General features: G+C 40.4%; 6 protein-coding genes across 8 annotated transcripts; 2 read left to right on the top strand and 4 right to left on the bottom strand.

Moving 5' to 3' along the window:
* Window positions 1-509: 509 nt before the first annotated feature.
* LOC132795948 (mediator of RNA polymerase II transcription subunit 18) lies at window positions 510-1,402 on the top strand. The gene is made up of 3 exons (XM_060806916.1): window positions 510-724; window positions 789-1,075; window positions 1,129-1,402. Exons 1-3 carry the CDS (start codon window positions 603-605, stop codon window positions 1,368-1,370), a joined length of 651 nt encoding a protein of 216 aa, XP_060662899.1. The 5' UTR covers window positions 510-602; the 3' UTR covers window positions 1,371-1,402.
* LOC132795947 (peroxisomal targeting signal 1 receptor) lies at window positions 1,394-3,469 on the bottom strand. The gene has a single exon (XM_060806915.1). The coding sequence runs from the start codon at window positions 3,195-3,197 to the stop codon at window positions 1,524-1,526; it is 1,674 nt and encodes a 557-aa protein (XP_060662898.1). The 5' UTR covers window positions 3,198-3,469; the 3' UTR covers window positions 1,394-1,523.
* A 165-nt stretch (window positions 3,470-3,634) lies between these two features.
* On the top strand, window positions 3,635-8,239 carry LOC132795237 (protein MMS22-like). Its single transcript, XM_060805849.1, has 3 exons — window positions 3,635-4,252; window positions 4,316-4,875; window positions 4,938-8,239. The coding sequence occupies exons 1-3, from the start codon at window positions 3,894-3,896 to the stop codon at window positions 7,277-7,279; spliced, it is 3,261 nt and encodes a 1,086-aa protein (XP_060661832.1). The 5' UTR covers window positions 3,635-3,893; the 3' UTR covers window positions 7,280-8,239.
* A 1,266-nt stretch (window positions 8,240-9,505) lies between these two features.
* On the bottom strand, window positions 9,506-10,681 carry LOC132795239 (serine/threonine-protein phosphatase Pgam5, mitochondrial). Of its 2 annotated transcripts, none has more exons than XM_060805853.1 (2): window positions 10,036-10,681; window positions 9,506-9,953 (listed from the first exon to the last, which is right to left on the bottom strand). In XM_060805853.1, exons 1-2 carry the CDS (start codon window positions 10,591-10,593, stop codon window positions 9,645-9,647), a joined length of 867 nt encoding a protein of 288 aa, XP_060661836.1. In that variant the 5' UTR covers window positions 10,594-10,681; the 3' UTR covers window positions 9,506-9,644. The 2 variants fall into 2 exon arrangements, with proteins under 2 accessions (XP_060661836.1, XP_060661835.1); XM_060805852.1 differs by having other exon boundaries at window positions 9,506-9,956; window positions 10,036-10,678.
* Window positions 10,682-10,784: 103 nt separating this feature from the next.
* LOC132795238 (angiomotin) lies at window positions 10,785-17,269 on the bottom strand. 2 transcript variants are annotated; one of them, XM_060805851.1, is made up of 4 exons: window positions 16,959-17,269; window positions 16,016-16,160; window positions 12,131-12,427; window positions 10,785-12,060 (listed from the first exon to the last, which is right to left on the bottom strand). In XM_060805851.1, exons 3-4 carry the CDS (start codon window positions 12,398-12,400, stop codon window positions 11,146-11,148), a joined length of 1,185 nt encoding a protein of 394 aa, XP_060661834.1. In that variant the 5' UTR covers window positions 12,401-12,427; window positions 16,016-16,160; window positions 16,959-17,269; the 3' UTR covers window positions 10,785-11,145. The 2 variants fall into 2 exon arrangements, with proteins under 2 accessions (XP_060661834.1, XP_060661833.1); XM_060805850.1 differs by having other exon boundaries at window positions 10,786-12,060; window positions 15,942-16,160.
* A 6,933-nt stretch (window positions 17,270-24,202) lies between these two features.
* On the bottom strand, window positions 24,203-25,107 carry LOC132796535 (uncharacterized). Its single transcript, XM_060807735.1, has 3 exons — window positions 24,912-25,107; window positions 24,484-24,845; window positions 24,203-24,413 (listed from the first exon to the last, which is right to left on the bottom strand). The coding sequence occupies exons 1-2, from the start codon at window positions 24,998-25,000 to the stop codon at window positions 24,485-24,487; spliced, it is 450 nt and encodes a 149-aa protein (XP_060663718.1). The 5' UTR covers window positions 25,001-25,107; the 3' UTR covers window positions 24,203-24,413; window position 24,484.
* Window positions 25,108-25,184: the final 77 nt, after the last annotated feature.

The raw sequence follows: 25,184 nt of genomic DNA, 5'->3' as shown, positions 1-25,184 counted from the left end.
TTCTTTTATTATTAAGCTTAATTAATTATTTTTTTTTTTTTTAATTAATTGGAATACAAATTGAGAAAACAAACTTGTTATTGAAATTTTATAATTATTTAAGAACACACAACACTCACACTTCAATTTAAAAAAGGTAGGTCCGTTGTGAACGATATACAGCCACACTGGTTGTCTCTTATCTACCAGACGTTCTGGAATTGGCAACCCCGCCCGTTAGATGGGTGACTCAAGAATTGTCGAGCTTGTCGTCAGCGAATATATAAATATCCCCGTTCTGCGCAGCTATGTCAATTTGTAATGCTGATATACATACAACACAATATCGTACTCCGTTTCCGCTTTCACGTTTAAATAATTAACACTTTGCTTAAATACTAAACACTTTAATAAAACTAGCAATGCTCTTTTAAACCACTCTTTGACTTCATGTTCACTTATTGAAATTCAAACACTTATCGAAGTAACGCCTATCGTTTATCGATGAACGATGACTGTGCCATTTGCCATTTTGCAACACTTAAAGTAAAGCATAAACAAAAACACCGCTACACCATTTATTTAATTTAGATATTTAAAAGCATAACTTATTTATTGTTTTAATGGCCATCTCGTCGGCACGCGAATCACTTTCCCATGCGCTGACCAACCGCTTTCTGCCTAATCTCGAGTACTTGTTGCAAGGCTCCATTTTAGACTCGGCTGTCGAGCATTTGATGCACAGGTGAGTTTTCGCAATCAGACGAATATATGTGCGATATTTAGCTTTGCCTTTCGCAAAATGACAGACTAAAAGGATTGTGCGATAATGTGGACACCTCGCCGGAACCCTTCCATGATCTGGAGGTCTGCATGAGCCTGCGTCAATCGCAGTCCAATCAGCCGCTTTTGTTGCGCGTTCGTCGCGCCTTGGGACGCGATGCCCCATTCCAAATGCGCTATCTTGGACAACCCGAGGTGGATATACGACGGCCAACACTGGTGCGCAGTTGCATGGACTGCGCCTGCACCAATGGGATACTTGATTTTCTATCTGAAATGGGATTTCGCCTGGAGTTTGAGTATATAGCGAAGGGTGAGCAATCGAATTGTGGTTCAACGAACCAATTGTAAAAGAACCAATTGCAGGTTACATGTTTCGAAAGGGACGCATGAAGATAACCGTCTCCAAGCTGATTAAAATCGTGCCCGGCAAGCAACAGGACATGGCCAATGAACCAATTTCACAGAGCTACATCGTTGAATTGTCTGTGGTGGCGCCCACGGGACAAGAGAATGTGGGCGAGGAGATGCGTGTGTTTGCCGAGCAGCTAAAGCCGCTGGTGCAGCTCGAGAAGATCGACTACAAGCGCTTGGGCAACTTGCCCTAATCCGATTAAATATACCTTATAAATATAGTGCATATGGTACACGACTTTCTATTATTAACACAAATTCAATTTCAGATCTTACAGGCAACAAAAAGTAGAACAAAAACGTTGGAATTGCAGTTATTTACATGGAATTTTCGAAACCACACGAGACTAATCCTTGAAAGCAGCATTAAGCGCTGCCAAATTACGTTCGCTAACATGCGTCTGCAGCTCGCTGCGTCCCATCAGCGATATGACCATCTTTAATGTGCTCCAAATGGACTCGGACATCTGTTGCTGACCCCCAGCAATGCCCTCAGCATTGGGCAGATCTCGAGAGGCATTTGTGTGCGCCTGCATGGTAAGTGCCGTCAATAAATGCTCGGCACCCTCCTTGTACGCCTTGAGGTTCATGCAACAGACGCCCACATTGTAGCGCACACGTATGAAGCCCGGCTGGAGCTGCAGTGCATGCTGATAGGCCTCGACAGCTTCGACGGACCGCGAACCGTTGGCCAGACTGGCGCCCAAACGATTCCAGAGCTTGGCATTCTGTGGATCCACCTGCACAGCGCTCCTGTAGCAATCGACAGCTTTGTCAAACTCCCCCGACAGATTGTAGAGCACACCCAGTGCCTCTTGCAGATCGGCGTCCACTTGCGACGGCTGCATGCGTACAGCCTGCAAATAAACCTCCTGGAGATCACGCAGCTTGTTGGCGCCAATCAGCGAGGAAGCTAGCGAACTGCCCTCGGCCTGCAACTGTGGATAGGCGGCCAACAGTTGCTTATACTGCGGATGCACCTCAATCCAGTTCGATAGCATTTTGACAGCGCTGCTCTGCAGTCCTTCGTTTGTATAGCAAACGGCGAGCGACATGAGCACCTGACGATTCTCGGGCTGCAAGTCGAGTGCACGCTTCAATGCCGCAATTGCCTGCGGATCCATTTCATTCTCTGCCTGCGAGGCGCCTAGCAATTGCCAGACTTCGAGGCGTTCCGGCTCCTTTTTGGCTGCCACCTCGAAGCACAGCACTGCGCTGGGTATGTCACCTTTGGCCAGGTATTCTTTGCCCTTCTCAAAGGCATTAGGCAGCTCGGACATGGGATTCTGTTCAGCGAACTCGTACTCTTTGTACGCGTCCAGATTCTCGTTATATTCGCTGAGCCACGGATGCTCATTCTCCTCGGCCAACTTTTGCCATTCGTCCTGCAGCCGCTGCCAGAACTTTTCATTGAAATTCGCTGCCGTTTGTTCGCTTTGCTCTTTTTCACGCGGATAGTCGTTGATCCAATCCTCCACTCTTTGTTTGTCGGTATCGATGGTTTCCAGCTGCTCGTCGAAGAAGGTATCGTGTTGTGTTTGTGTCACTGGTGGCGCTGTTATGGCCATGTATGGACTCTGCATCATCATCATGGGTGGCGGCCGAAAGTTTTGACTGCTGATCAAAGGTTCATCGAAGAATTCTTGAGCATGGTGTAGTTGCTGCTGCTGCGGCTGCATGTGCAGCATTTTGTTGCCACCGGACTGAAGCTTTTGCTGTTGCTGAAAGTCACGACTCCATTGGCCAGCCATCACCTCATCCACCTGTGCTCCACCTGCACCGTGGATGTTAATGTCGCGCATCTCCTGCAGCAGCGAGTTCATTTGAAAGGATTGCGGTGGTGCAGCCACATGACCCAGATAGTCGCTGACCATTTGCTCATCGGGACGCAGCTGGCGCTCAAATGGCGCCGCTGCGAATCCTTCGTCCTTGCGGGCCACATCGCGAGTGAATTGGCCGCCAAGTTGCATCAACGGATTGACGGCGCCGCAGTCGCCTTCCACAAGTGGACGTAACGACATCGCTGGGCTACGTAACAAACTGCTTAACTGGGCTCGTTGCTTGTTATTAACCTTTGGTAGAGCGTCAGCTCGAATTGGAGTGGAGGAGGTCAAAAGACCAACTTTTGTTCAGATAAGAACGAACGAAATCGAAACAACAACACTAGAGGTGGACAAGCATCCAACGGAACTATCGATGCAGCGATGTTTTTACAAGCGTTTCACGACATCGATGATTTGTAAATTTATTTATTCAATTGCAGGAAATATTGTTCGAACATTATCACAGTTTTGTAAAAGTCATAAACAGCCAACTTTTTAAATTATTTTAGAGATTGCGATATATTTATGTTGTGAGCTGATATATCGGTGGCCTCAACATAGACAATCGATTATTAATCGCTGCAATGCAATGCTGTGTGGCCGCTTGTTGTTTTGGTATATATTAGGTAGCTAGTATATTTTTGTGAAAAGCCAACAAGTTGCTGCAGCAAAAGAATAATTTCAAAACAAAAAGTGCATTTTTTTGTTAAAAATAGCGAAATATTAAAAAAAAATAAAGTGTATGCATAATTAAGTAAATATGTAATTGACTGCAGGGTTTCGACATCATGGAGTGCACGGCCCATGTGAAGATTTATGTGAAGTACTGAAAACAGCAGTTTTGGCGCCAAAACTGGGGCCAAGAAAGTTTTGGTGTAAAAATTAAATTTGGCCATGGATTACGATCTGTTTCAATCGGATGACGATGAGGAGATACTTACCGCCTACCTAGAAGCCTCACAACAGCCACAGCAAGCTGCCGTTATAGAGCAAAGATTGGATTATGATAATGGCTATGAAGATATTGATGATGATGAAGATGGAGCTGCGCTCGATGTGCTGCCCGAATTTAATTGCACGGGACGCGATACGGTGAAGAGTCAGCTGGACTTTCCCAGCAACAGTTTTGTGCGCAATGGCTACACATTGAATGCGCTGCCGCCGCGCAGTCGCATTGATAATCTACGCTTCGATTTTGAGCCCAAGCAACTGAAGATTTGCCTTGTCTTGCGTTACTTGCACGGCGAAGCGTGGTAAATGTTGTTAGTTTCCATAGTGTAACACTAAGTAATAATGCCCTTCACTCTCTATGCTAGCAAGAATGTGCAGAAACTGTGTGCCGCCGTTGCAGGACAGCAACAGCTGCAAACAAAGTCGACGGCAAATTGGTTTGCAATGCGTCAACAGGTGACGCACTTCTATCACCTACTGCTGCACGAGCAGCAGACACCTGTGGGCCAAGCTGAGCTGTGCGCACTGCTGCAGCTGCGCCAGTTGCTCAACAGCTGCCTGGATGCAGCGGCATGGCGGATTCTCTACTTTGCGGAGCACAGCAAAGGCAACGATTGCACAACGCCCGCTTATCATTTGTACCACGGCGCACTCGAGTGGCGACTGCTCGATCTGTGTGTGCAGCGCAAGCTGCAGGATCAGCCCGAAGCACAGCCCAGCTACGAGGCGCAATTGTCGCGACTGCTCGACGATCTGGTGCTCTGCAGTCAGTTGCATTATCGCAGCAAACAGAGCGTCCAGCTGCTGCACACCTCGGCTTTCATGTGTCGCTGCAGCAAGGAGCTGTGGCTGCTGCTGCAGCAGCAAACGGATTTTTGGCCGCGCTTCCATTGCTCGATGCAACGCCACAAGGCGCAGCTGCCAAGTAGGAAACAGAAAATAAGCCAAGCTAAATTCGATTTTAATGATTATTCTCTTCTTGCTTAGTGGATGCCACTTTGAGTTACCATGAGTTCTATGCCTGGCTGCGTTTGAGCGTCGCCCGCTTGGCCACCCAAGATGGACAACAGCTCACGGCGGAGGCGTTACAAACCGGTTGTCTGCTGCAGCAGTTTCTGGCTGCCTCACCAAGCGAACAGCAGCGTCGCGTTTATTTGTGTTTGCTGGCACCGCTGCAGCTCGATGCGGATGTGCTCTGCCAGCTGTGGGAATCGTTGCATCGCTCGCTCAACTGTCAGTTCAATCAATCGACGCAGCCGCAGCTGGATCAACTGCCATTGACGTTGCCAAGCGGCGCTGCCTATTTGCAACGCTATCGCCAGCTGCTTCAGAGCGGAGGAGAGCTCGAGGATTTGAATCTAAATAGCTTCACGCTGTTTGCTTTGTTGCTTGGCAAGACGCTGGGCAGGACACAATCGCAGAAGCTGCTCGGACGCATCTTTAGCAAATTCAGCGCTGCCAAATTGTTGGCACTTAACGAATGCGGCATTCATCACGTGATCGAACTCTTCCTGTGTCTGCTGCTCTCGCATCAAGGCGACTTTGCTGAGCTCGCCTCCAAGCTGCGCGAGATGCTTCTCTGCTTGGCGCTTGACAAGCTCAGCGTTCCGCGTCGCCAGCTGACGGCCAAGGGACACATGGCGCTACTATTGCTGCATGCGGAGCGTCGTCAGCCCCTCGAGGATTACATTGGCAAGTTGCTCCTGCAGCTCTCAACAATACGCAACGATCTCGATGTATGCGCCATTTATGCCAGCTGCTTGCCAACGATCTTTGAGCTCTCCAGTCCAGACTTTGGACACGGCGAGCAGCTGCTGCTGGGGCCTTGGCTAACGCATTATCTGGAGCACAGCGGGCAGGCGGCGCAGGAGCGCGTCTGGCAGGCGATGCACATGCTCTGCCAGCGACTGCGTGCCACCTTGGTTGCAACCTCAGCGGGCGGTGGTGGCATGTGGCAGGCGTTGCAGCAACATGTGTTGCCACAGCTGCGGCTGCAGTACGTCAGCGGCTTTAGCAGCTGGCTGCCCAAGCTGGCGGCCCAATTCGTGCTCCTCGACAGCAGTCGAAAGCTGCTCACATCGCTGCTGCAGGATGCGGAACCCGTTAACCTGGCGGCCAGCGCCCAGTTGCTGCTGCAAGTCCTCGAACTGGGCTTGCAACCGACGGCCGAGCAGCTCATCCAAGTGTGGCTCAAGTCGTTGGTGCTCCTTCAGCCGCAACATGCCGACGTCCGTCAACTGACGCCGCATATCCTTGAGCTGCCCGAGATGCAGACACTCGAGTTGACAGCCTCGGCTCTGGAGTCACGTGAGCCGCTGTGCGCGTTCTTTGGGGCGTTGGGACGTCGCGCCCAGCAGCCGGATGCAGTGGCGCATGTGCGCATGCAACTCAGCCACAAGTTGCACGCTTATGTGGCGCACTTCGAGCGTTGGCATGTCGAGTCGTGTGCCTCGCGCTTCTACAACTTCATTGCGATTGTCATCTACAATTGTGCCACACTCGCCTACGTTCGCTCGAAGCCGAGTTGCTTCCTCCACGTCGCGTTGACCCGCTTCCTGCTGCCCACACAGCTGCAAGCGGGCGTGGCACCCGAGGCACGTTTGTTGCCACTCTTCAACAAGATCTTTCCGGTGCTGTTGCAGGGACTTGGTCGGCTGCCGTATCGCCAGGATGCGTACCTGACGCGCACTCTCGAGCAGCTCGTGCTCCACTGGACGCCGCATTTCGCCTACACAACGAATGCCAAACTTGTGGCACGTCCTTATGCCACGCTGTTGCAAGCAGATGCTGCTGTTGGAGAGTTATCGCAATTTGTGCTGCAACAGTTGGCTCAACAGTTTCTCAGCGTGCAACGCAGCCAGCCGGGGCAACATGTGCGTCTTGTGTTGAGTCTGCTGCAGCAGCTGATCGTGGGACTCCAGGAGGCGACTCTCGATGCTGAGCGACAGCTGTTGACCTTGTTGAAGGCGGTGCATGTGCCGCTGCTGGAGCACATCATGTTTGTGGGCGAACACGAGTCGAGTCGCCTCCAAGTGTTGCAGCTCTATCGCTTGCTTGTGGCTCAAACGCTCTTCCAACGCTCGCCGGAGGCTCAAGCGCATTGCTGCAACGATCTCCGATCGCTGGCCGAGAAGCATTTGGCCCATTGCACCTACTTCTATTTCCAAATGCTGATCAAGCTCGCCGAGCTCGCGCCTCAGCTCTTCACCTCCCTCTTCGACTTTGTGCGCGAGCAGGCGCTCAACGTGGAGTTGAAACGCGGCGCTGGCGAGGATTGCGGCATACGCAAGTGCTTGCAACGACTCCAGCAGGTGTTGCAAGGCAGCTAACACAGTCTGTGTGGATGTATCTATTAGATTATAATTATAAGATACTATCTAACATTAACCACTAAAAGTCTGCTTCTTGTTAAATGGAAATTGTTGTGTTGAAGATATTGCCTTGTATATAGATTAATGGATAGCTAAAACTAACTAAAAAAGAAGTTAAATCTAGTAATTATTATTATTTTAATGATACATTTATTTATTGTAATGTCAAAATGAAAATAGTTGTATTGTATTGCTTTGTAAATAGATTAATTGATAGCTTAAACTAATCCACTCAATATCCATCCACTTCAAACAGGAGTTCAATGTAATTATTATTATTTTTTAATGATATAACGAATACATTTCCTTATTGCAATGTCAAAATGAAAATAGTTGTATTGAAGATATTGCCTTGTATATAGATTAATTGCTGGCTTAAACTAATTTACTCAATATCCAACCGTTTTAAACAGGAGTTAAATGTATTAATTTAATGTATTTTAATGAATACATTTTCTTATTGCAATGTCGAAAGGAAAATTGTTGTATTGAAGACATTGCCTTGATTTTTTTTTAAGTTGACGTCACATCGATTATAAAAAATTAGAACTAGTCTTCATTTACTTCTATCAACAACTTATTTCATTAAAATTAAAAAACCAAAAATACTCAAGTTTTTGGGCAAGAAAAATTCTGCGTACAAACTTAAATTAATAAAAAAAAACCCATTTATTGATAAAACATTACTGAAATTAGTAGTAGGTAGGATTATTTTTGATAGCTTAAACTAATCCACTTTAAACAGAAATGAAATGTAGTTATTATTATTATTTAAATGTTATAACGAATACATTTCTTTATTACAATAGGATGAGGCAAAGCGACAAAAGCTTTTCAGGCCATGTTCTTAATTATAATGGATAATTCTTTATTCTGAATAAACTTCAATCTTATAGCTCTTGATTGGCACTTTAATTAGATGTAAACATAACTTTAGTACATGAGAAAGATCAGCATGAGGACTTCATTCGAATATACCCGAATGAATTCAAAACGAAAAAGACAAAATTAACGAATTTATATCATTTATTAGCAGAAAGGTCCCAGAATCTTTCTTTGCTCTAAATATAGTGCTATAATCTATACTTATTTTGAAAATACTAAAAAAAAATAGACAAATTTTAAAGTCAAGAACATTCGTTCTAAAAAAATTGTGTTCTTCACATAAGAAAAAGTTACTAAAAAATAATAACATCAATCAAACTTAGCTCTAAATATAGTGCTAATCCAGGGCTACAAGAATAAGCTTTAATTGTTTTTAAAATGGTTCCAACTTATCGTTTTTTCGCCAGAGAATTCCCTATTTATAGCTTAACAAGTAAGAAAGCTACAGTTGAGTGTGCTCGACTGTGAGATACCCGCTACCCATAAAACCATAGTCTAAAAATATACCACAAAATACTGAAATAGACCGCTTAGTATATTTGGTATATTAAATATAGTACTACATTCAAAGTATACCACACATTGCAAAATATACCATAGACTGCAAAATATACCATAATTTGCAAAATATATCAGATTGTCAGCAAAGTCCCGTAGTAAGTTGACATTTTTAGCCATAGAAAAGTATTTCTTTTTTGATCCGATCATAAAGATTATAGTTATACTCAACATAGCCTTCAGAATATTTTGCACTATATGGTATATTTTGAATGTAGTGTAATATCAATATACCATACATAACGTTTGGTATATTTTCAGTATGTCTGATAATAAATTTGGTATATTTCAAAATGTTTTGCTTTTATCCCTAATGGGTAGCGGGTATTTCACAGTCGAGCACACTCAACTATAGCTTTTTTACTTGCTTTTCAAATTGTTTAAGTTCATCGTTTTTATGCCAGAAAATTACCCACTTACAGTTGAGATTTACGATTTAAAATTTACGGTTACTGGTCAATGAAATAAGCTGTGATCTTTTTATAGCTCATTTAAGTTGATGGCCTAATAAAACCCAAGTTTAAATTACAACTGACAAAACAGTTAACATAAAAGAACTTTAAAGACGAAGTTCAATTGAAAGTCATTCTACAATATTTTATCATAAGCAACGTGGCAATTTTAGCTTTTGTTGGGCGTAAGTTTGATGTCTTTAGCTTTGCTAATCACTGAGATCCAGTTGTTTAAACAAATGAATGGAGTGTTCTCCACTCGGTTTACAACGCGCTTTTATCTAATCTCGTTTGAATTTATTTTTGCCGGGCGCACCAAAAAAGAAATTATAATAATAAATGTGTAAAAAAAAAGGGACAAACACTTTGATGAACTTAAAAGCTAAAGAGTTGGCGCAATAAGTGAACAAAAAAAAGATTTCTGGAATCTAGACAACATTCTTGGCCTGACGCGGTATGCGATTGGTGAGCTGCTTGGCCGGGAGGAAGCCCGAATCGCCCAGATAACGTATGGAGACATTGCCCGACGGACTGATCGTTAGCCATGTGATTGAGGCGTGATTGATGTTGATGCGCAGCCACGCCTCGGCGGGAAATTGGAGAGCACGACAGACAAAGTAGCGTATGACATTGCCATGGCCCACGATCAGTGTGTGCGTCTCCTTGTCCTGCTCTGGCGGTGCCCGATGGAAGTAGCGTCGGAAGGCAGCCTCAATGCGTGCGCCATCGCGATAAAACTGCTGCAATGAACAACAACAAGAATGTGTGTGGTCATGCTTCAATCTCTTCACATGGATATGGATATGGCCATTGACTCACCGATGCCTCGGGCTTCCAGTGACCCACTGGCGGCTGTGGGGGTATTGGAGCTCCCTCGCGGAGGAACGCACAATTGGTCACCTTGCTGCGATCGTAGTCGATCTCATTTAGGATGATATCAGCTGTCTCCTGGGCACGCACCATATTCGATGCAATCACCTTGTCCCACTTGATGCCCAGCTCGTGCAGTCGCTTGCCCGTGTACTTGGCCTGCAGGCGACCGCGATCCGTTAAATGATGCGTCTCATCTGTCTCACCAATGTCCAGGTACTCGCCGTGTCGTATCAGGATGATGTGACGGGCGTATTTCGGCACCGATTTCTCCAGTTCGCTGTTGTAGCGATTCTGCTCTTGCGGCATATCGTTCTTTTGCGGTTTCACCAGACTCTTCGGGTCACGACAGTCCCAGTTGCTGTCCCACAGCGCAAAATCCGGCACCGGCTGCGAACTGTTCGTCCACGAGTTGTGTGCCACAAATTGTGGATCGCGCAGCTTTTGATAATAGTAGGCGGCAAGGCCGGCGCCTGTGCCGCAAGCAAACGCTGTGAACTTGCGCATTGTTACAAGACAATTGGAATCGAAAATGAATAATGCTTTGCGAACGAACTAAAAGGCGGCACAGCAAAACAGCTGTTTTAGGTGGTTGTGGCGTTGCCAGACCGTTGCTGGTCTTCATCCACCTGCTGCATCGCGCCTGACATTAGTCTGGCAACGCCAGAGTTTGAATTTGAATTTTTTTGGTTTGGTTTTTTTTTATTTGTTGTATTTTATTTATACAATTTTGTTTTGTATATTTGTGTGTGTTTTTGTATTAAACTACTACAACATATTATATAATAACCATGCATTAATAAGTATGAGTTTTATATAATACTGTGTCTATATATGTATTACATTTACTTTAGACGTATGTATTAATTCAATTATAAGTAGTTGCTCTTCTTTCTGTCTTCAGTGCTGTTAACACTAATCATTAAAGTTATAGACTATGCTTTAAACTATATTGTATGTATGTATATTACTGCAATTTAAAGCTGCCGCTTTAGTGGTTGCGAGTGTGTGTGTGCTTATGTGTGTGTGTGTGCTCAAACATTTCCAAATTCAACTTTCTTAGGCACTCTCAGCAGCAGTTGCTGCAACTGCTGCTGCAGCTGCAGCTTCTGTTTCTGTTGGCGTCTCCAGCTTATCCACGCTGACCGTGCGCACAAATGTGGCGGAGGCTTCAACGATTATTGTGGGCAAATCATCGACTACAATAGGAGCATCAACGGGAGCTGCTGCTGCTTGGCTTGCAGTGTCTTCAGTGGTAGCTTCAACAACAACTGGAACAGCTTCAACTTCAGCTGGAGCAACTGGAGCTGCCTCTACAACTAGTGCAGCTGGCACCTCGGCGGTGGCTTCCACAGCTTGTGTTGGAGCCGGCACTTCTGAAGCAGCACTTTCGACTGCGCTGGCTGGCTCCACCTGCTCTGTGCTCTCTGCCGGAACTGGTGTGATCTCAACTGCTGGCAAAGAAGTAGGCTGCTCAATGATCACGGCAGCAGCTGGCTGCTCAACTGTTGTAGCTGCCTTTGGCTCCTCAACTGTTGTAGCTGCCTTTGGCTCCTCAACAACTGTTGGAGTAACAGAAGCAGCAACAGCTGCTGGACTTGTGGCTGCCTCTTGTTCTGTTGGTTTCGCTGCTGCACTTGGCGATGGTGACTTTGACTTGGCTTTCGCTTTAACCGCCGGCGATGGCGTGCGTGACTTCGACTGACGTTCGTTGGCGGCCACTTTGAGCTTCTGTTCATGCGCCGACTTATCGAGCAGCACCGAGGTGGACTGTGGCGCTGGACTTGCGCCACGCTTGATGTCCTCGATCTTCTCGTTGAGCTCCTGACGTATCTGCTTAATGGGTCGCAGCAGAAAGATGGGCACATCGTCATCACGTCGCTGATACAGCATCTCACCCTCGAATTCCAGCAGCTTGTGCTTGCGAGCGCGCAACAAAATACCGACCACCTTGTCGGAGATGTAGTTGTAAATCTGTCCAAAAGAGAGCGGAGGGAAACATTCAAGTAAAAAAAGGTTCAACAAAGAAATGCGTTGAACTCACGTTGAACAATTCGCCAAAGGGAATGACGCGCATGCTGGGCTCATCCTTCACTTGATAGCCCTCGGAGTCAATGATCTGGCACAACTCGAGCATTTCCTTCATCACATGCATGTTGGCCTTCTGGCCACGCATCTCAGTCAGACTGCCGGCCAAGGGTTTGCCATACTGATCCTTGGAGAACGTTGGCTTCGGCGATGTGGCGCGTCCATCGTGCGAAAAGGGATTCAATAACTGCGACTGCTTGTGCTGTGTCGCCTGATTGTTGAACATGGCCACCTTCGACGATAGCGGCGAATCCTGCAGTATATAGAAAAGAGATAAACTGGTTTTAATATGTGTCGCACACAACACAAAGGGAAGCCACAAAATGGTGCACATTCAATTCAAGTTTAAGCCAGCGTTCCCAGACTGTCCGATAACTTTGCTGCACTTTGGCAGCGCATCATTAATTGCATTGCAACTTCTATCAATTTTTGAACGCTGATTGGATTTCAGTCTAATTTTAATTTTTAAATATAAAAGAGATTATCTGATTTTTATATGTGTCGCACACAACACAAAGGGAAGCCGCAAAATGATTCACATTGAATTCAAGCTTTAGTAAGCGCTGCCAGACTGTCTGTTAACTTTGCTGCACTTTGGCAACGCATTATCAATTGCATTGCGTTGCCAACTTCTTGCATTTGCACTTTGGCAGCGCAATATCAATTGCATTGCGTTGCCAACTTCTTGCATTTTTTAACGTCGGCGGGATTGTATTTAAATTTGAATGTGCAGCAAGCGGCACACGTGTGACAAAGTGTTTGAATTAATTGGCTGTAATTAAATAACAGCAGATTTACATGTTGTTAAATTTTTCATTTTGCTAAGTGCGCGATATTTTCAAAATTTGAGCAAGCACCAAGTGTGTGTGTATCTCTATATCCACGTCTATACATAAATATCTATGTACTATATTTATATTATATATTGAACAAGCAAATGGGACGAATGGAATGCGCAAATGTCGGGCCATAAATAAAAACAAAACTTTGACGAAAAATAAAATGTACTACACTTCCTCAACCAGCCAAAGCACACACAAAAGAAATACAATTTCATTTAAGAAAAAACAAAAACAACAACAAATAAAATTGAAAAGAGAATACAACATATCAACAACGACCTTCACGGTAAATTTTTTTCTTTTTTAATTTTATTTGCGAATGTATTTTGTTTGTTTCCCCCATTAATACATATTTTTGTTGGGTGAGTGTGTTGAAAAATCTTTTTTATGCAAACTTGTGCGATTTGATAACACTTTATTGTTAAAAAACCGAAAAAAATAGTGAAGGTAAAAAATAAATAAAAATACAATATTTACACACAATCTGCATAGTTATATGATTTATGTATGCAATGTCTTTTTTTAGATGGTCATTTTGTTATAACGCCCCTTGCGAATTTTAATTTTGGCAAAAGATACATAAATAAATAAGGAGAAAAAAAGAAAACAGCAGCAAACAGGAGGCAATGACGTTGTCAATGGCGCCGTTTGTCGTTTTGATCAATATCCAAAAAATTTCTTCAATCAATTTTTGGGTTGCCAGCTCATTTGGCTTCATGAATTTTTTCATTCATTCATATATTCAATATAAAAGAAATATACTTATAAATAAATAACTGCGCAGCGCCTGGCGATGAATGAAATGATTTTATAACCATTTGGCAAATCACACTGACAGTTATATACCCTATAAAAACGTCTGTCGAGTGCACTTAGTATAAACAGATACTAACTATATGCAGTAAATTCGCACAGGTGAAAGTCGTTGTCGTTGTTGTTGTTGTCGTCAATTGAAATGAAAATTTTCCCATTTACCTCATTGGTGTTGGGAAATTATTATGATTATTGTTTCAAAAATACTATTTATAATAAGTAAACAGAAGCTAGACAAGTGCGATCAACTGTAAAATACTAAAATATATGTTTGGTATTCTTTTTTTTAATTTGCAAATTTATATTTCACGATATTTACTTTAAATAAATCTTTAATTTTTTATTATCTACTTTTTGAATAATAAATAATAAAAGTCATATATATAGTGAACTTAATTAATTTTAAAATTGAATTTAATTTTTTTTTTTTGGTATTATCTATTTTTAAACTTTATTTTGTTGTTTTTTTTGAAAGTACGAATTAGTGAACGTCATTTATTGAAAAATTGAATTTTGTTTTTCAACAACACTTTAAAAAATCATGCTCAATTTTAGCTCAAATTTGACGTACAGGGTATTCGAAAAAACCAAACGCACGTGAATTTTGAGGTGGTATCAAATGAGATTTATGTTTATGATGATAACAGTATCTTATAACGAGCCAATGAACCGAACCAAACCGGTTCAATTGAAGCATTATACATTAACTTTAAAGTTTAAGCATCTGCTAAGTTTGTCTATCGTACTTAAGTGCATATAACATATCTTTATAATGAAAATGCTTCGATTTGTCGTTGTCGCTGTCGCTGTCGGCGCCGTTGTCACTCAAGAAAACTCGACGGATTTCATATGTATATGTATGTATATCTTTCTGTATAATATGTGTCTACTATATAGCGAGTGAGATACATAAATACTTTGGGGGGACTACATAACATTGCTATTTCAACTCAAACGATGGTCATTGCCAAGAATTTTTCCGTGTTTTGATCTTTTGCACAGTGCGACAAAAATTTGTTTCTTTTGTCAGACAAAGTATATATATATACATATATATGCACATATATAGTACACACGATGGCATAGAGACACATACATATGTGTGTGTGTGTGTATTCATCTAGCCGATCTTTTGGCAATTCTTATGGCGACAAATTAAAGCACAAGCAAATAAAATTGAAAACTGCTTTTATACCCTGAAGAGGTCGAGATCATTAGCATATTGTCACCAAATCTGTGACGATCTCACAAAGATAATGTCTATTGGGAATCGTTAGAAAACTTAATAAATATTCTTTTGAACAAGCTACAAATTGAGATGAAAATGTCTTCAAGTGGTTTTTCAAAGTTTTGATATCGCATTTTGTAGAGTATATTTTCCAATTCAATAATCTCTTCACCGGAAAGGGTATTTAGAACTTCGTTGTATTGTCAACCAAAAAAATATTTCGATGATTCTGTTGTCGGTTTTTTTTTCGGGCTTTGCAGCATGTCGAAATTTATGCCATTTGAATTTAATGATTTTTAATCATGCTGCTTTTTGTGGCTTTGCTTTTGGTTTTCGTTGTGGAAATGAAAAACAGCCAACAAATCGTCACACACATACAAATTTTTTCATATAAATGAAAATACAAATTTTCTGTGACATTTTTTCCACGCTTGCTGTTGCTGTTGTTGTTGTTATTTTTGTTTGCTTTTTAGCACATAAATAATGTTCAGGCATTTGTCGCACGAGATATTTGCAATATAATAATAACAATAATAATGCGCATGGGAATTTATAAAAATCACTGACAGTGAAATTTCTCTTTTTTTTCCTTTTGTTTGAATATTATACGCGATTTTTCTCGAGGCATTCCACAAATGCCTTTTGTTTGCGCCCAGTGCCAACTTTGGCTCTCAGCTAATTGGATTGTGTGTGTGTGTGTGTGTGTGTGTGTGTGTGTGTGTGTGTGTGTGTGTGTGTTTGCGTGTGTTAGGTGGAAGGGGTGGGAGGTGTATTCGCGAGAGTTATCGCTAATGAGAATGATTAACTGGACGAGCGGTATATCGATTTCAGGCAACTACAAGCTTTGCATCAGTTTTCGGCAGGATCGAATATCGATTACTTACCACCACGAAGCGCAGGGCTCCTAATTCATGCGATACATCGGTCATATTGTTTGTAGTGTTGGTGGGTGGCGTACCTTGTTGTTGTTGCAGTTTTGTAATTTGAGAAAAACAGCGAACACCGGAATTGACTTCAGTCTCGCTTCGCTCTCTATTTGTGTTTTTTTTTTTTTTGTTGTGTATGAACTCCAACTGCTGTCGCTGCTGCTGCTGTTGCGATTGCTGCAAAATGTAAATGTAAACATAAAGGCCAATTAAACTTTGCGAAACGTTACTTTTGCGAGCCAAAAAAAACACCACATAAACAACTAAACTAAACGGAAAAGAAACGCCACAAGAAACTACAACAACAACAACCACAACCATAATAACAATGAAAATTTGTTTCGTTTCAGCGCCCATTGTGTTTTGCCCTCGCATTGCTACACAACATCACTTTTTTTTAGCATTTCTTTTGTGACCCAGAGTGTGAGACCCACAAAAAAAGAAAATACAAAAAAATGAAGCAGCAAGTAGCAGAAGAAACGGAGCGGCCCCAAAAGAAATAAGCAAAACAAAATCAAATTACTTCGGGGCAAACGAAGAAGAAGTAGAAGTAGTAAAAAGACATCGCAACACACACACACACGACGGTACGTATGCACGTTTGTATATATGTATGTGTGTAGCACCTGGCCTGAACTCTTGACTCTTGACTTGAGCAGGTACGCATGCGCAATGCCCCCAAATAGAGACCTCACAGAATTGAACCGGAATTTTCTATGTTGCCGTTGCTTCTGTTTTTCTATTTCAATTTTCCCCAATCCCGTTTTTCCATTTTCACAATACCACTTTCATAATTAATACGGCCCGCAAGTTCGGCTTGCCAACCTCGTTAAGTTTTGTTTATCGATATATGCATGCATTTGATTGTGCCTTTTTGACAGTTGGCAACTCAAGATGGCTGCCATCCTGCCGATGGCAAAAGCAAAAAAAAAAAGAAATGTCGCTCAATTTGAACGCTAAAAATTTTGCACTCACTTTGTAGATGATGTTTTTGATTTTTACTTGAAATATTCCTGTTTGTTTTTTGTTGAGTTTATTTATGGAATTCCTTTGGCTTACACTACGTATTCTCACTTCAATGCAAATGCACTTGGACTTGGGTATAGTATGCTTCTTGTTATATTTATAAATTTTTCAAAACGATTTCGACACTTGTTCGTTATATTGAAACGTTACAAAAAAAAAAATAGCCGAGGATATGCAATTCTTTTGCTGTTTTCTTGTATATTTTTGTGTTTTCTGCGAGTGTGTGTTATTTTGTTGTCTGTGCCGTTTGGTTGCTGGGACCAAAAGTGAGCGCTGAAAGCGAGCGCGCTTTCTTTTTATAGCTGCGCCGGCAGCCCAACCAAACACACACCCATACACAGTGAGAAAGAAAGAGAGAGAGAGGGAGCGACACTCACACAGCGATAGATGTGAAGAGACTCTCACGTTGGAAGAAAATAAAAACAACATTTCCACAGCTGCTCTCAACATTTTCTTTTAAATTTAGACAGTTTTCTTGCTCTGTTGCGCTCGAGACAATATCAATAAAAACAATGCTGCAATGATAACGCACACGATTTTAATCAAAATTGTGCGAGTTTAACAAATCGTTAACTTTACGGCAAGTCCGTTAAAGTCATAATTAGTATAAATGAAAGTTATGCTATATTCTGTGTGTAGAAGTTTGATCTAGCTATATAACACTTTACTCTCTGTCAGTCTTTGTATTCGTGAAGTTTGATAAAACTTGATTAAGATCTAATTACTGTATCAAAAAAAATTAAAATTTTCTTTAATCATTCGATATATTTTCTTTAATGCTTTATGGAATATAAAATCTAACTGTAGCATAGAGTTTTTCCCTAGGCATTAATTACTGTATTAAGAGCACTCTTTTGTAACATAGCTGACCAAAATGTTTACCGCCACTTAAGAGCTTAAAGCAAACACCTGGCGCGCATTACTTAATGCAAAGAGAGAGAGAGAGAGAATGCAATTTGAATGGCTTGTTGAAAGACGATTCTAAAGAACAAAGAAGGAGAAGACGCATCGCTTCGTTGCGTTTGAGGTTAAGGTTGGGGTTAGGCTCTCGATTAGAAGAAGAAGAAACCGCAATCCAATCAGTAAAGATTGAAACGAAGACTGTTCTTCTTCTTCTTGTGGTTGCTAGGCAAACAAACATTCGAATTCGCAACAAATTCGAATTCACATAGTTTTGGCTGACATTGCCGTTTGGGAAAAACCGGAAGTGCTCTCTTTCTATGTGTTTGTGTGTGTGTGGCGACAGCATCTGCCCCCTTTGATTATCTGATCAGTCCGCCAGACGTAAAGACAATCAAAAATAGATTGTGTCATCTAAACGGCAAGTGATCAGACTTCGTTCGCAATCGGACTTCGTCTTCATCTTCTTCTTCGTCTGCGGCGTCAGTGCAATATGATGCGGTGATCAGGGACGAATATATCGTACCTGCAGCACATACGTCTAACCAATCGACTATTTCCACCCTTGATCCCTCCTGCCCGATTGCGATCGCGACTGGGAGCTGATCGCGTGACACGCCCCAAACCAATAACAGAGACGGATCATCAATCAATAGCAACACATCTATTTTCATAGCGCATAATTCTATTAGCTTATATATTTTTTTTGTGAAAAGTGCGCGATTCGGTGAGGAAACTGCAGTTCTCAAGATTATTAATAATTAATAATACGTCAATTATTTAACAACAGTTTTAATAGAGCCAAAAATATTTGCCACCAAAAACAATATTTTACCATACAAAGAGTAGATCAGTATTTATCAGTAAACTTTTTATGCCTATAATACTCGGTTCAAAAATTTGACATTTATGGTAAATAAAATAAACTTTGAGTTTTGATTAAAACCAAATAGGTTGCTTAATAAAAAAAAAAGCCAATTAAAGTATATAAAATTTATTTTCTTGTAATATTTTATTTGAATTCTACATTTTTGTTTATTGAAATTTGAATTGAAAGTGATTACGCAGATTTTTAATGGAATCAAATGAGTTTTTATGAAAATTGAACAGTTTTTATTATTGAAGAGCAAAGAGCATTAAATACTTAGTATTTATCGGTCAAAAAACAGTATTTTTGTAATAATAGTCTGAATAATAAAATAATTGTATTTCAAAAGAAGTTAAGCATTTATTAGTAAACTTGAATTTTCTACTTCAAAATTCAAGATTTAGTTTGAATGAAAAAACTTTGAATTTTAGTTGAAATCAAAAAAGTTGTCTACAAAAAAAAAGCTTGCTATTTTATCGTTAACAAACACTATTTTCGTGTAATACCTTGTTTGAAAAGTACTAGATTTATGTTTATTGAAAAAAATATAAAATATAATGCATATTTTTAATGAAAACAAATGATTTTAAATAAAAAAGAGAATACTATTGTCGTTAATAAGCAAAGAGCATTAAATATATAGTATTTATGCGTAAAAATGCAGTATTTTGGCATATCTCAAAATTCTAGAGTAGTTATAAAGAAAGTAATGCTAATGTACAGATAATATTTGATTAATTTTTAATAATAAGTTATAGTTATATCATTTTAGGAAGCCACGTTGTATCGTTCGTGTCGTGTTTTATCGTTCGTGCTGTGTCGTGTCGTGTCACGCGCTCATCGCTAGTTGGAAGAATAGAAGAGGGAAGAAGTGCATGCTTGAAGATGTTGGATGCCATTCAAAAATGCGAACGTCTTTAGCTATGTGAGAATGAAACGCAGCTCGATCCAATCGATCCACGACATAAAGAAGTGAACCAAATGTGTGTGTAGCAAGCAGTAAGTACAACGAGAATATATTAAATAGTTGAATACATTTTAGAGATGCGTTAAGTGCGCGTGCCCAGCTGCCTTGGCTTGTCAAATTTGGCGAGATGCGAGATTTATTAAGGATCTTACGGACGCAAATACGAGTGCAAATTGCAAATATTTTGTAGCATGAGTTTATTTCGTTAATTAAACAAATTCGGAATGCATTGTTGCTTTTTGGGAGGCTGCTTTGGCTGACAGCCACAAGTGCATGGCGATGTTGGGCAATTGCTCATTACGAGAGCCAGGTGAATACTATATGGTATATATAGTATGATATATACTATATATATACTCGATTATGTATATTGTACATACATATATTGTGCAGGCATTGGCATTGCCTCCCCCCAATAAATAAAATCAACTCATGAATGAAAATGCGTTCGCCTCAGCGATTTCCTGTGTTGCACATTTCAGAAACACTTTTAACAATATGCTTTTGCACAAAATTGTGTCGTAAATGTGCATTTAGCATCAATTTATTTGATTTGCATCTGCGGGCGTTGAAAGGCCTAAAAGTGCACGATACTACGAATAGTATGCGATTACTTTGCGCTTGGCTCAAAGCCATTTCATTCGCTGCCATTGCGATTATTAACCAAGTAATATACTCGTCTAATTACAAGCATAACTGAAAGTGCAATTTGTCTTCTATCTATTCCCATATGTACATATATCTATGCTACATATGTGCATATAATCATTTATAGTATTTATGTTTGTGACTCACACAGAGAATTTTGCAAAGCAATCAAATTTAGTTTGCATGACAAAGTCCCCCACAACAATATAGAAAATGGAAACGTTTATGAATATGCAGCACAAAACAGAATGCAAAACTTGTTAACGCATTTGCTGTGGAATCGAAAGCATTCTCAATATAGATTGCGTGATAAAGAGTCAGCATCAATGTTTGCAAATATTCTATAGAATAAGGAAACCTTTACGAATGTGCAGCACAAAGTAGAATGCAAAACTTGTTAACACATTTGTCTTGGAGTCAAAAGCATTCTCAATAGTTTAAATGACTGAAAGTCAGCGTCATCCTTTGAAAATATTACATAAAATTTGGAAACGTTTACGAATATGCAGCACAAAGCAGAGTGCAAAAACCTTTCTGAAAACAGTTTAACACATCAAAATCATTATTAAAATAATTGAAATTACAGAAAGTCAGCATCAATGTTTGCAAATATTCCATAGAATATGGAAACGTTTACGAATATGCAGCACAAAGCAGAATGCAAAACTTGTTAACAAATTGAGCTGAGTTTCAGCAAGTCAACTCAAAATGATTGATAGCGAAATATGGTATAATTGAATTGTGTCTATGAGGAAAACGCTTACGAATGTAGAGCACAAAAAAGAATTGGGCACAAAATACATATATTTATTGCCATTTTAGTGCAACTTATTCATTCATCTCGCTGTTGAGATGATTTTTGGGTTTTCTCGAGATGATTATCTAAAAATATGTAGCGTCGTCTATAGTGTATAGTGTATAGTGTATATTATGAGCGTCCCGGGCGGCAATATTTGTTGCAAGCTGAATATGAAAACACATTCGAATACTTGAATATGTGAATGCGAATGTGAATGCGAGTATATGAGTCTTTTGAGTATGACACACGCCTAGACAATTGTTTCAAAATAGCAATGAAAACGTCAAAAGAAAAAGAAGAGGGGTGAACGGAAAAGGGAAAAGGGAAAGGGGAATAGGGATGAGTCATGAAGTGCAGCGGCTTCAATCGATGGTCGTTGATTGAGCGCAATCAAAGTGGGCGTTCTGCACGGTGGCGTATGCGCAATGCATGAAATTGCGCATACGCAGCGTGCGCACACTGAATCATTCCGCTTTGCTTTTATTCTTATGCTCATTACTATTGTGCATTATGGCGCAGAATATGCGGTTATTTATAGCCATTTTCGATGTGCGTGGCATCGACGGAAGGGAAGTGAAGCGAACGGAAGGGAAGAAAAGGGGCGGGGCGGGACGGTGGAAAAGTGTTGAAAACACTCGCGCCAAATGACGCAAAATGCGCTGCGCCAAAAGCGAAATTGTTATTATTATTATCATCATCATTATTATTATTATTATTATTATTTGTATTATTAAACGCAACTGTTTGCTTTTTCATTTTCCCCAATGATGATGATGACGATGACTGTGACGATTATGATGTATATTCACTTGGCATTCACTACGAGCACTCACCATGAGCACTCACTTGGCCCTGATGGCCCCAGATGATGATTGGCGGTCATGTGCAAAAGATAAATTCGCTTTGCTCTTGATAATCATCAAATTGTGCATTTGCTGGACTCTCTCTCTCTCTCTCTTTCTCTCTCCCCCCTTCCTCATTGCCTTTCTATCTCTTTCTCTGCTTTGGTTTTTTGCATGCCTGATCTACGGCAAAAAAACAAAATCGATCGAGTTCAAAATTCCATGGCGCTGACTGTTGGCAGCCGCAGTTCGCATTGAACTCTCTTGTGCCGATATCAAAATATATAATCCAAATGATGGGAGAGTGTGTGCTCGACTGCAAAACACCCGGTAGTAGTATACAATTATTGTACAACTTTACATTTGCAAAATGATCTCTGTTATTCTACTTACATAATTTATGTTACTCTTTACCTTGAATTTTGTGCATTAAGCGTGCCTGATTATTCTAAAAATATACCAAATTAATACACAGAAAAAAAAGACTCAAATATACCGAAGATTATATTTGGTATATCGGCATACTATTACGTTTACAATACTCGATTATTCTAAAAATATACCAGATGAACACATCGAAAAATTACTCAAATATACCGAAGACTATATTTGGTATATTGCCATAGTATTATGTTCAAAATATACCAAAACATACCTTTTTTCTTCCCTCTCTCTATCCCTATACAATTTCTTCATAAATAACTTTAACAATTTTGATCTGTTCGCAACCAAATTTGAAGTTGTTATTGTAAGTACGAAAAATCGCGGGTCTTCGCTTACTTAACTTGATTCACTTACACATCATGCCCTTTAATGTGTGCCGACTGCGGGGTATGCAAAAATGAAAATGTACAAAATTGGAAATGCCAATGAAATTCCAACGCAGCAGCCAGCGTAAGCTGACGGAGCTGATGTTCTATAGATATCCGAGTGAATCGGACAGTGAAAAATCGCCAACTCTTGTAAGACATGTGTAAATATTTACGTTTGCAATTTGTGGGCTGTGGCGAGGGGAGAGGGAAACCCTCACTCTCGCCATCTCTTTCTCTCTCGCTGGGGGAAATGAAATGACGTCGACGTCGACGACCGACGCAAGAATTTTGGAATTTGGCATGCTTGAAGGACGCCTACGTGTTGTTGTTGTTGTTCTTATTGTTGTTGCTGATGTTGTTGTTCTTATTGTTGTTGTTGTTGCTGTTGCTGCTGTGGTGTTTTGTGGCATTGTTTTGCGTACGTAATGATCAACGAGCGAGAGTGGGCGCATTGCGGATTTTAATTCAATTTTTATAACCTATACCCGGGCGTAATAAGCAACGGGGTGGATTAGCAACGGGGTGGGTGACGGCATAAAACACTAAAAAGAAAAACATGCTTGAATTCCAGGTATGTGAAATATAATATTAAAAAACAAGTGGGGGAAAGCTGCAGTCGACCGTAATCCACTGCGAGATACTGCGATCGTTAAAATATACCAAAAATATACATGATATACATATACTAAATTTGTTAAGTATACCATCACATTCCGAGTATACCATTGTGTACAAAATATACCGGATAAAATACTGATATAATGATATACTATTACATTGCTACACTAGTATACAATAGTGTACAAAATATGCCAGTAAAGTCTTAAAAATATACTAAAACGTTGACTATAACAACATACTGTTACATTCAAAATATACGATAGTGTGCAACATATACCAGATTGTCTACATCATTGCTTAGAATATACAAAAATAATATACTCAATATATACTGAAATGTTGAGGTTAACCATATTCCATTAAATTCAAAATATATTATTATTATAGTATATAGCCAAAAAATTGAAGCCACTTTATCAGAAGTTATTTTTCTTACCATATAAAATGTTTTTTTAATTACTTCTAAATTCTTCGACGTTCTCATTGTGTGCTTCAAATATCACGAATCCTAAGTTTATGTTAAATAAACGTCTTAATACATACACTGCATATTTTTCATATTTTAACTGCACCGATTGATAACTTTGGATCAAAAATCGATCGAGATAGATTTTATAATTTAGAGCATTTAGAGCAGAATTTTTTTTTTTTTTTTTATAATTTTCCTAATAACTTATGGGTTGTTGATGCGGATTAAAAATCAATTTATATAATACATTTTATAAATATGCTTAATATTATTTTTAATGTTTTATTTTCGCAACGAAAATGAATTGTTTACAAAAACATTTTTGAATTCTGAATATTGTATATGAAAGTTGCCGAAAAAAGAAATGATGACGCGTCCAAGTTTTGGCGTCATCAAATGTTGTTTACAAATTGTGTATTATGCTATTTTTTTTTCCTTTTTGTGTTCAATGTATCTTGTGTTGTTGTCGATATAGAATCTAGAAATGAGCAAAAGAAAATGATGACGTTGTTCGGTTTAATAATTTTGACAAAAAGTTAACTTATTACCTTAAGGCAGAGGCTGTTGGAGTCCTTGGCTTTGCAACCGCTTTTGCATCCTAGTGTTAGGTTTACTTGGAGCCTCAAGCCTCTCGGAAGTTTCTACTTGTATTGTGACTCTTGGATCTATCGGGGTTGTCATTAAAAAGGAAGATTGATCAGTAGCTGTGTGAGCTCCATTACTTGATTGTTGGCTTTGCAATCGCTTTTGCAGCCTAGTGTTAGGTTTTTTAGTAGGTTCTAGCATCTCCAGTTCTGGGGGCCCATTTACGGCTGGCATTGGATCCGCTTTTTGCGGACTAGTCTTTGTGTCTGCATTTGTGATTATCTTTGAATTTGGACCGCGCTTTTTAAGCGCTTGTTTCGATGTTCTATTAATGGTAGACACATAAACCTAAACCTGTTGTTAGCTGTACGAAATTAAAGCTGAAGCTTACGATGGTTTATTCATCAAGGCGCAGTCTGTCATGTCAACTGGCCGTTCTTCTTCCACTGGATGCTTTCCATTCAAATTAACATGTTCCATCGTGATCGTTTTCGAGAAAAATAAAGGGCAAATTTTTCTAATAATAATAAATAATCCTAAATGATTTTGCACGACGATATTTTATACGACAATGAGAGACAAGTGTTAAAAGTCAAAGGAAAGTAAAAATGTCAGAGCCTACTGATGTTAAAACTTGGAAAGCAATGAATTCAAAATGAAGTAG

The sequence above is a fragment of the Drosophila nasuta genome, chromosome X (assembly GCF_023558535.2).
Source record: "Drosophila nasuta strain 15112-1781.00 chromosome X, ASM2355853v1, whole genome shotgun sequence".
Lineage (NCBI taxonomy): Eukaryota > Metazoa > Arthropoda > Insecta > Diptera > Drosophilidae > Drosophila > Drosophila nasuta.
Note: the sequence above shows the minus strand (reverse complement) of the source record. Positions and strands in the feature narration are given on the sequence as shown.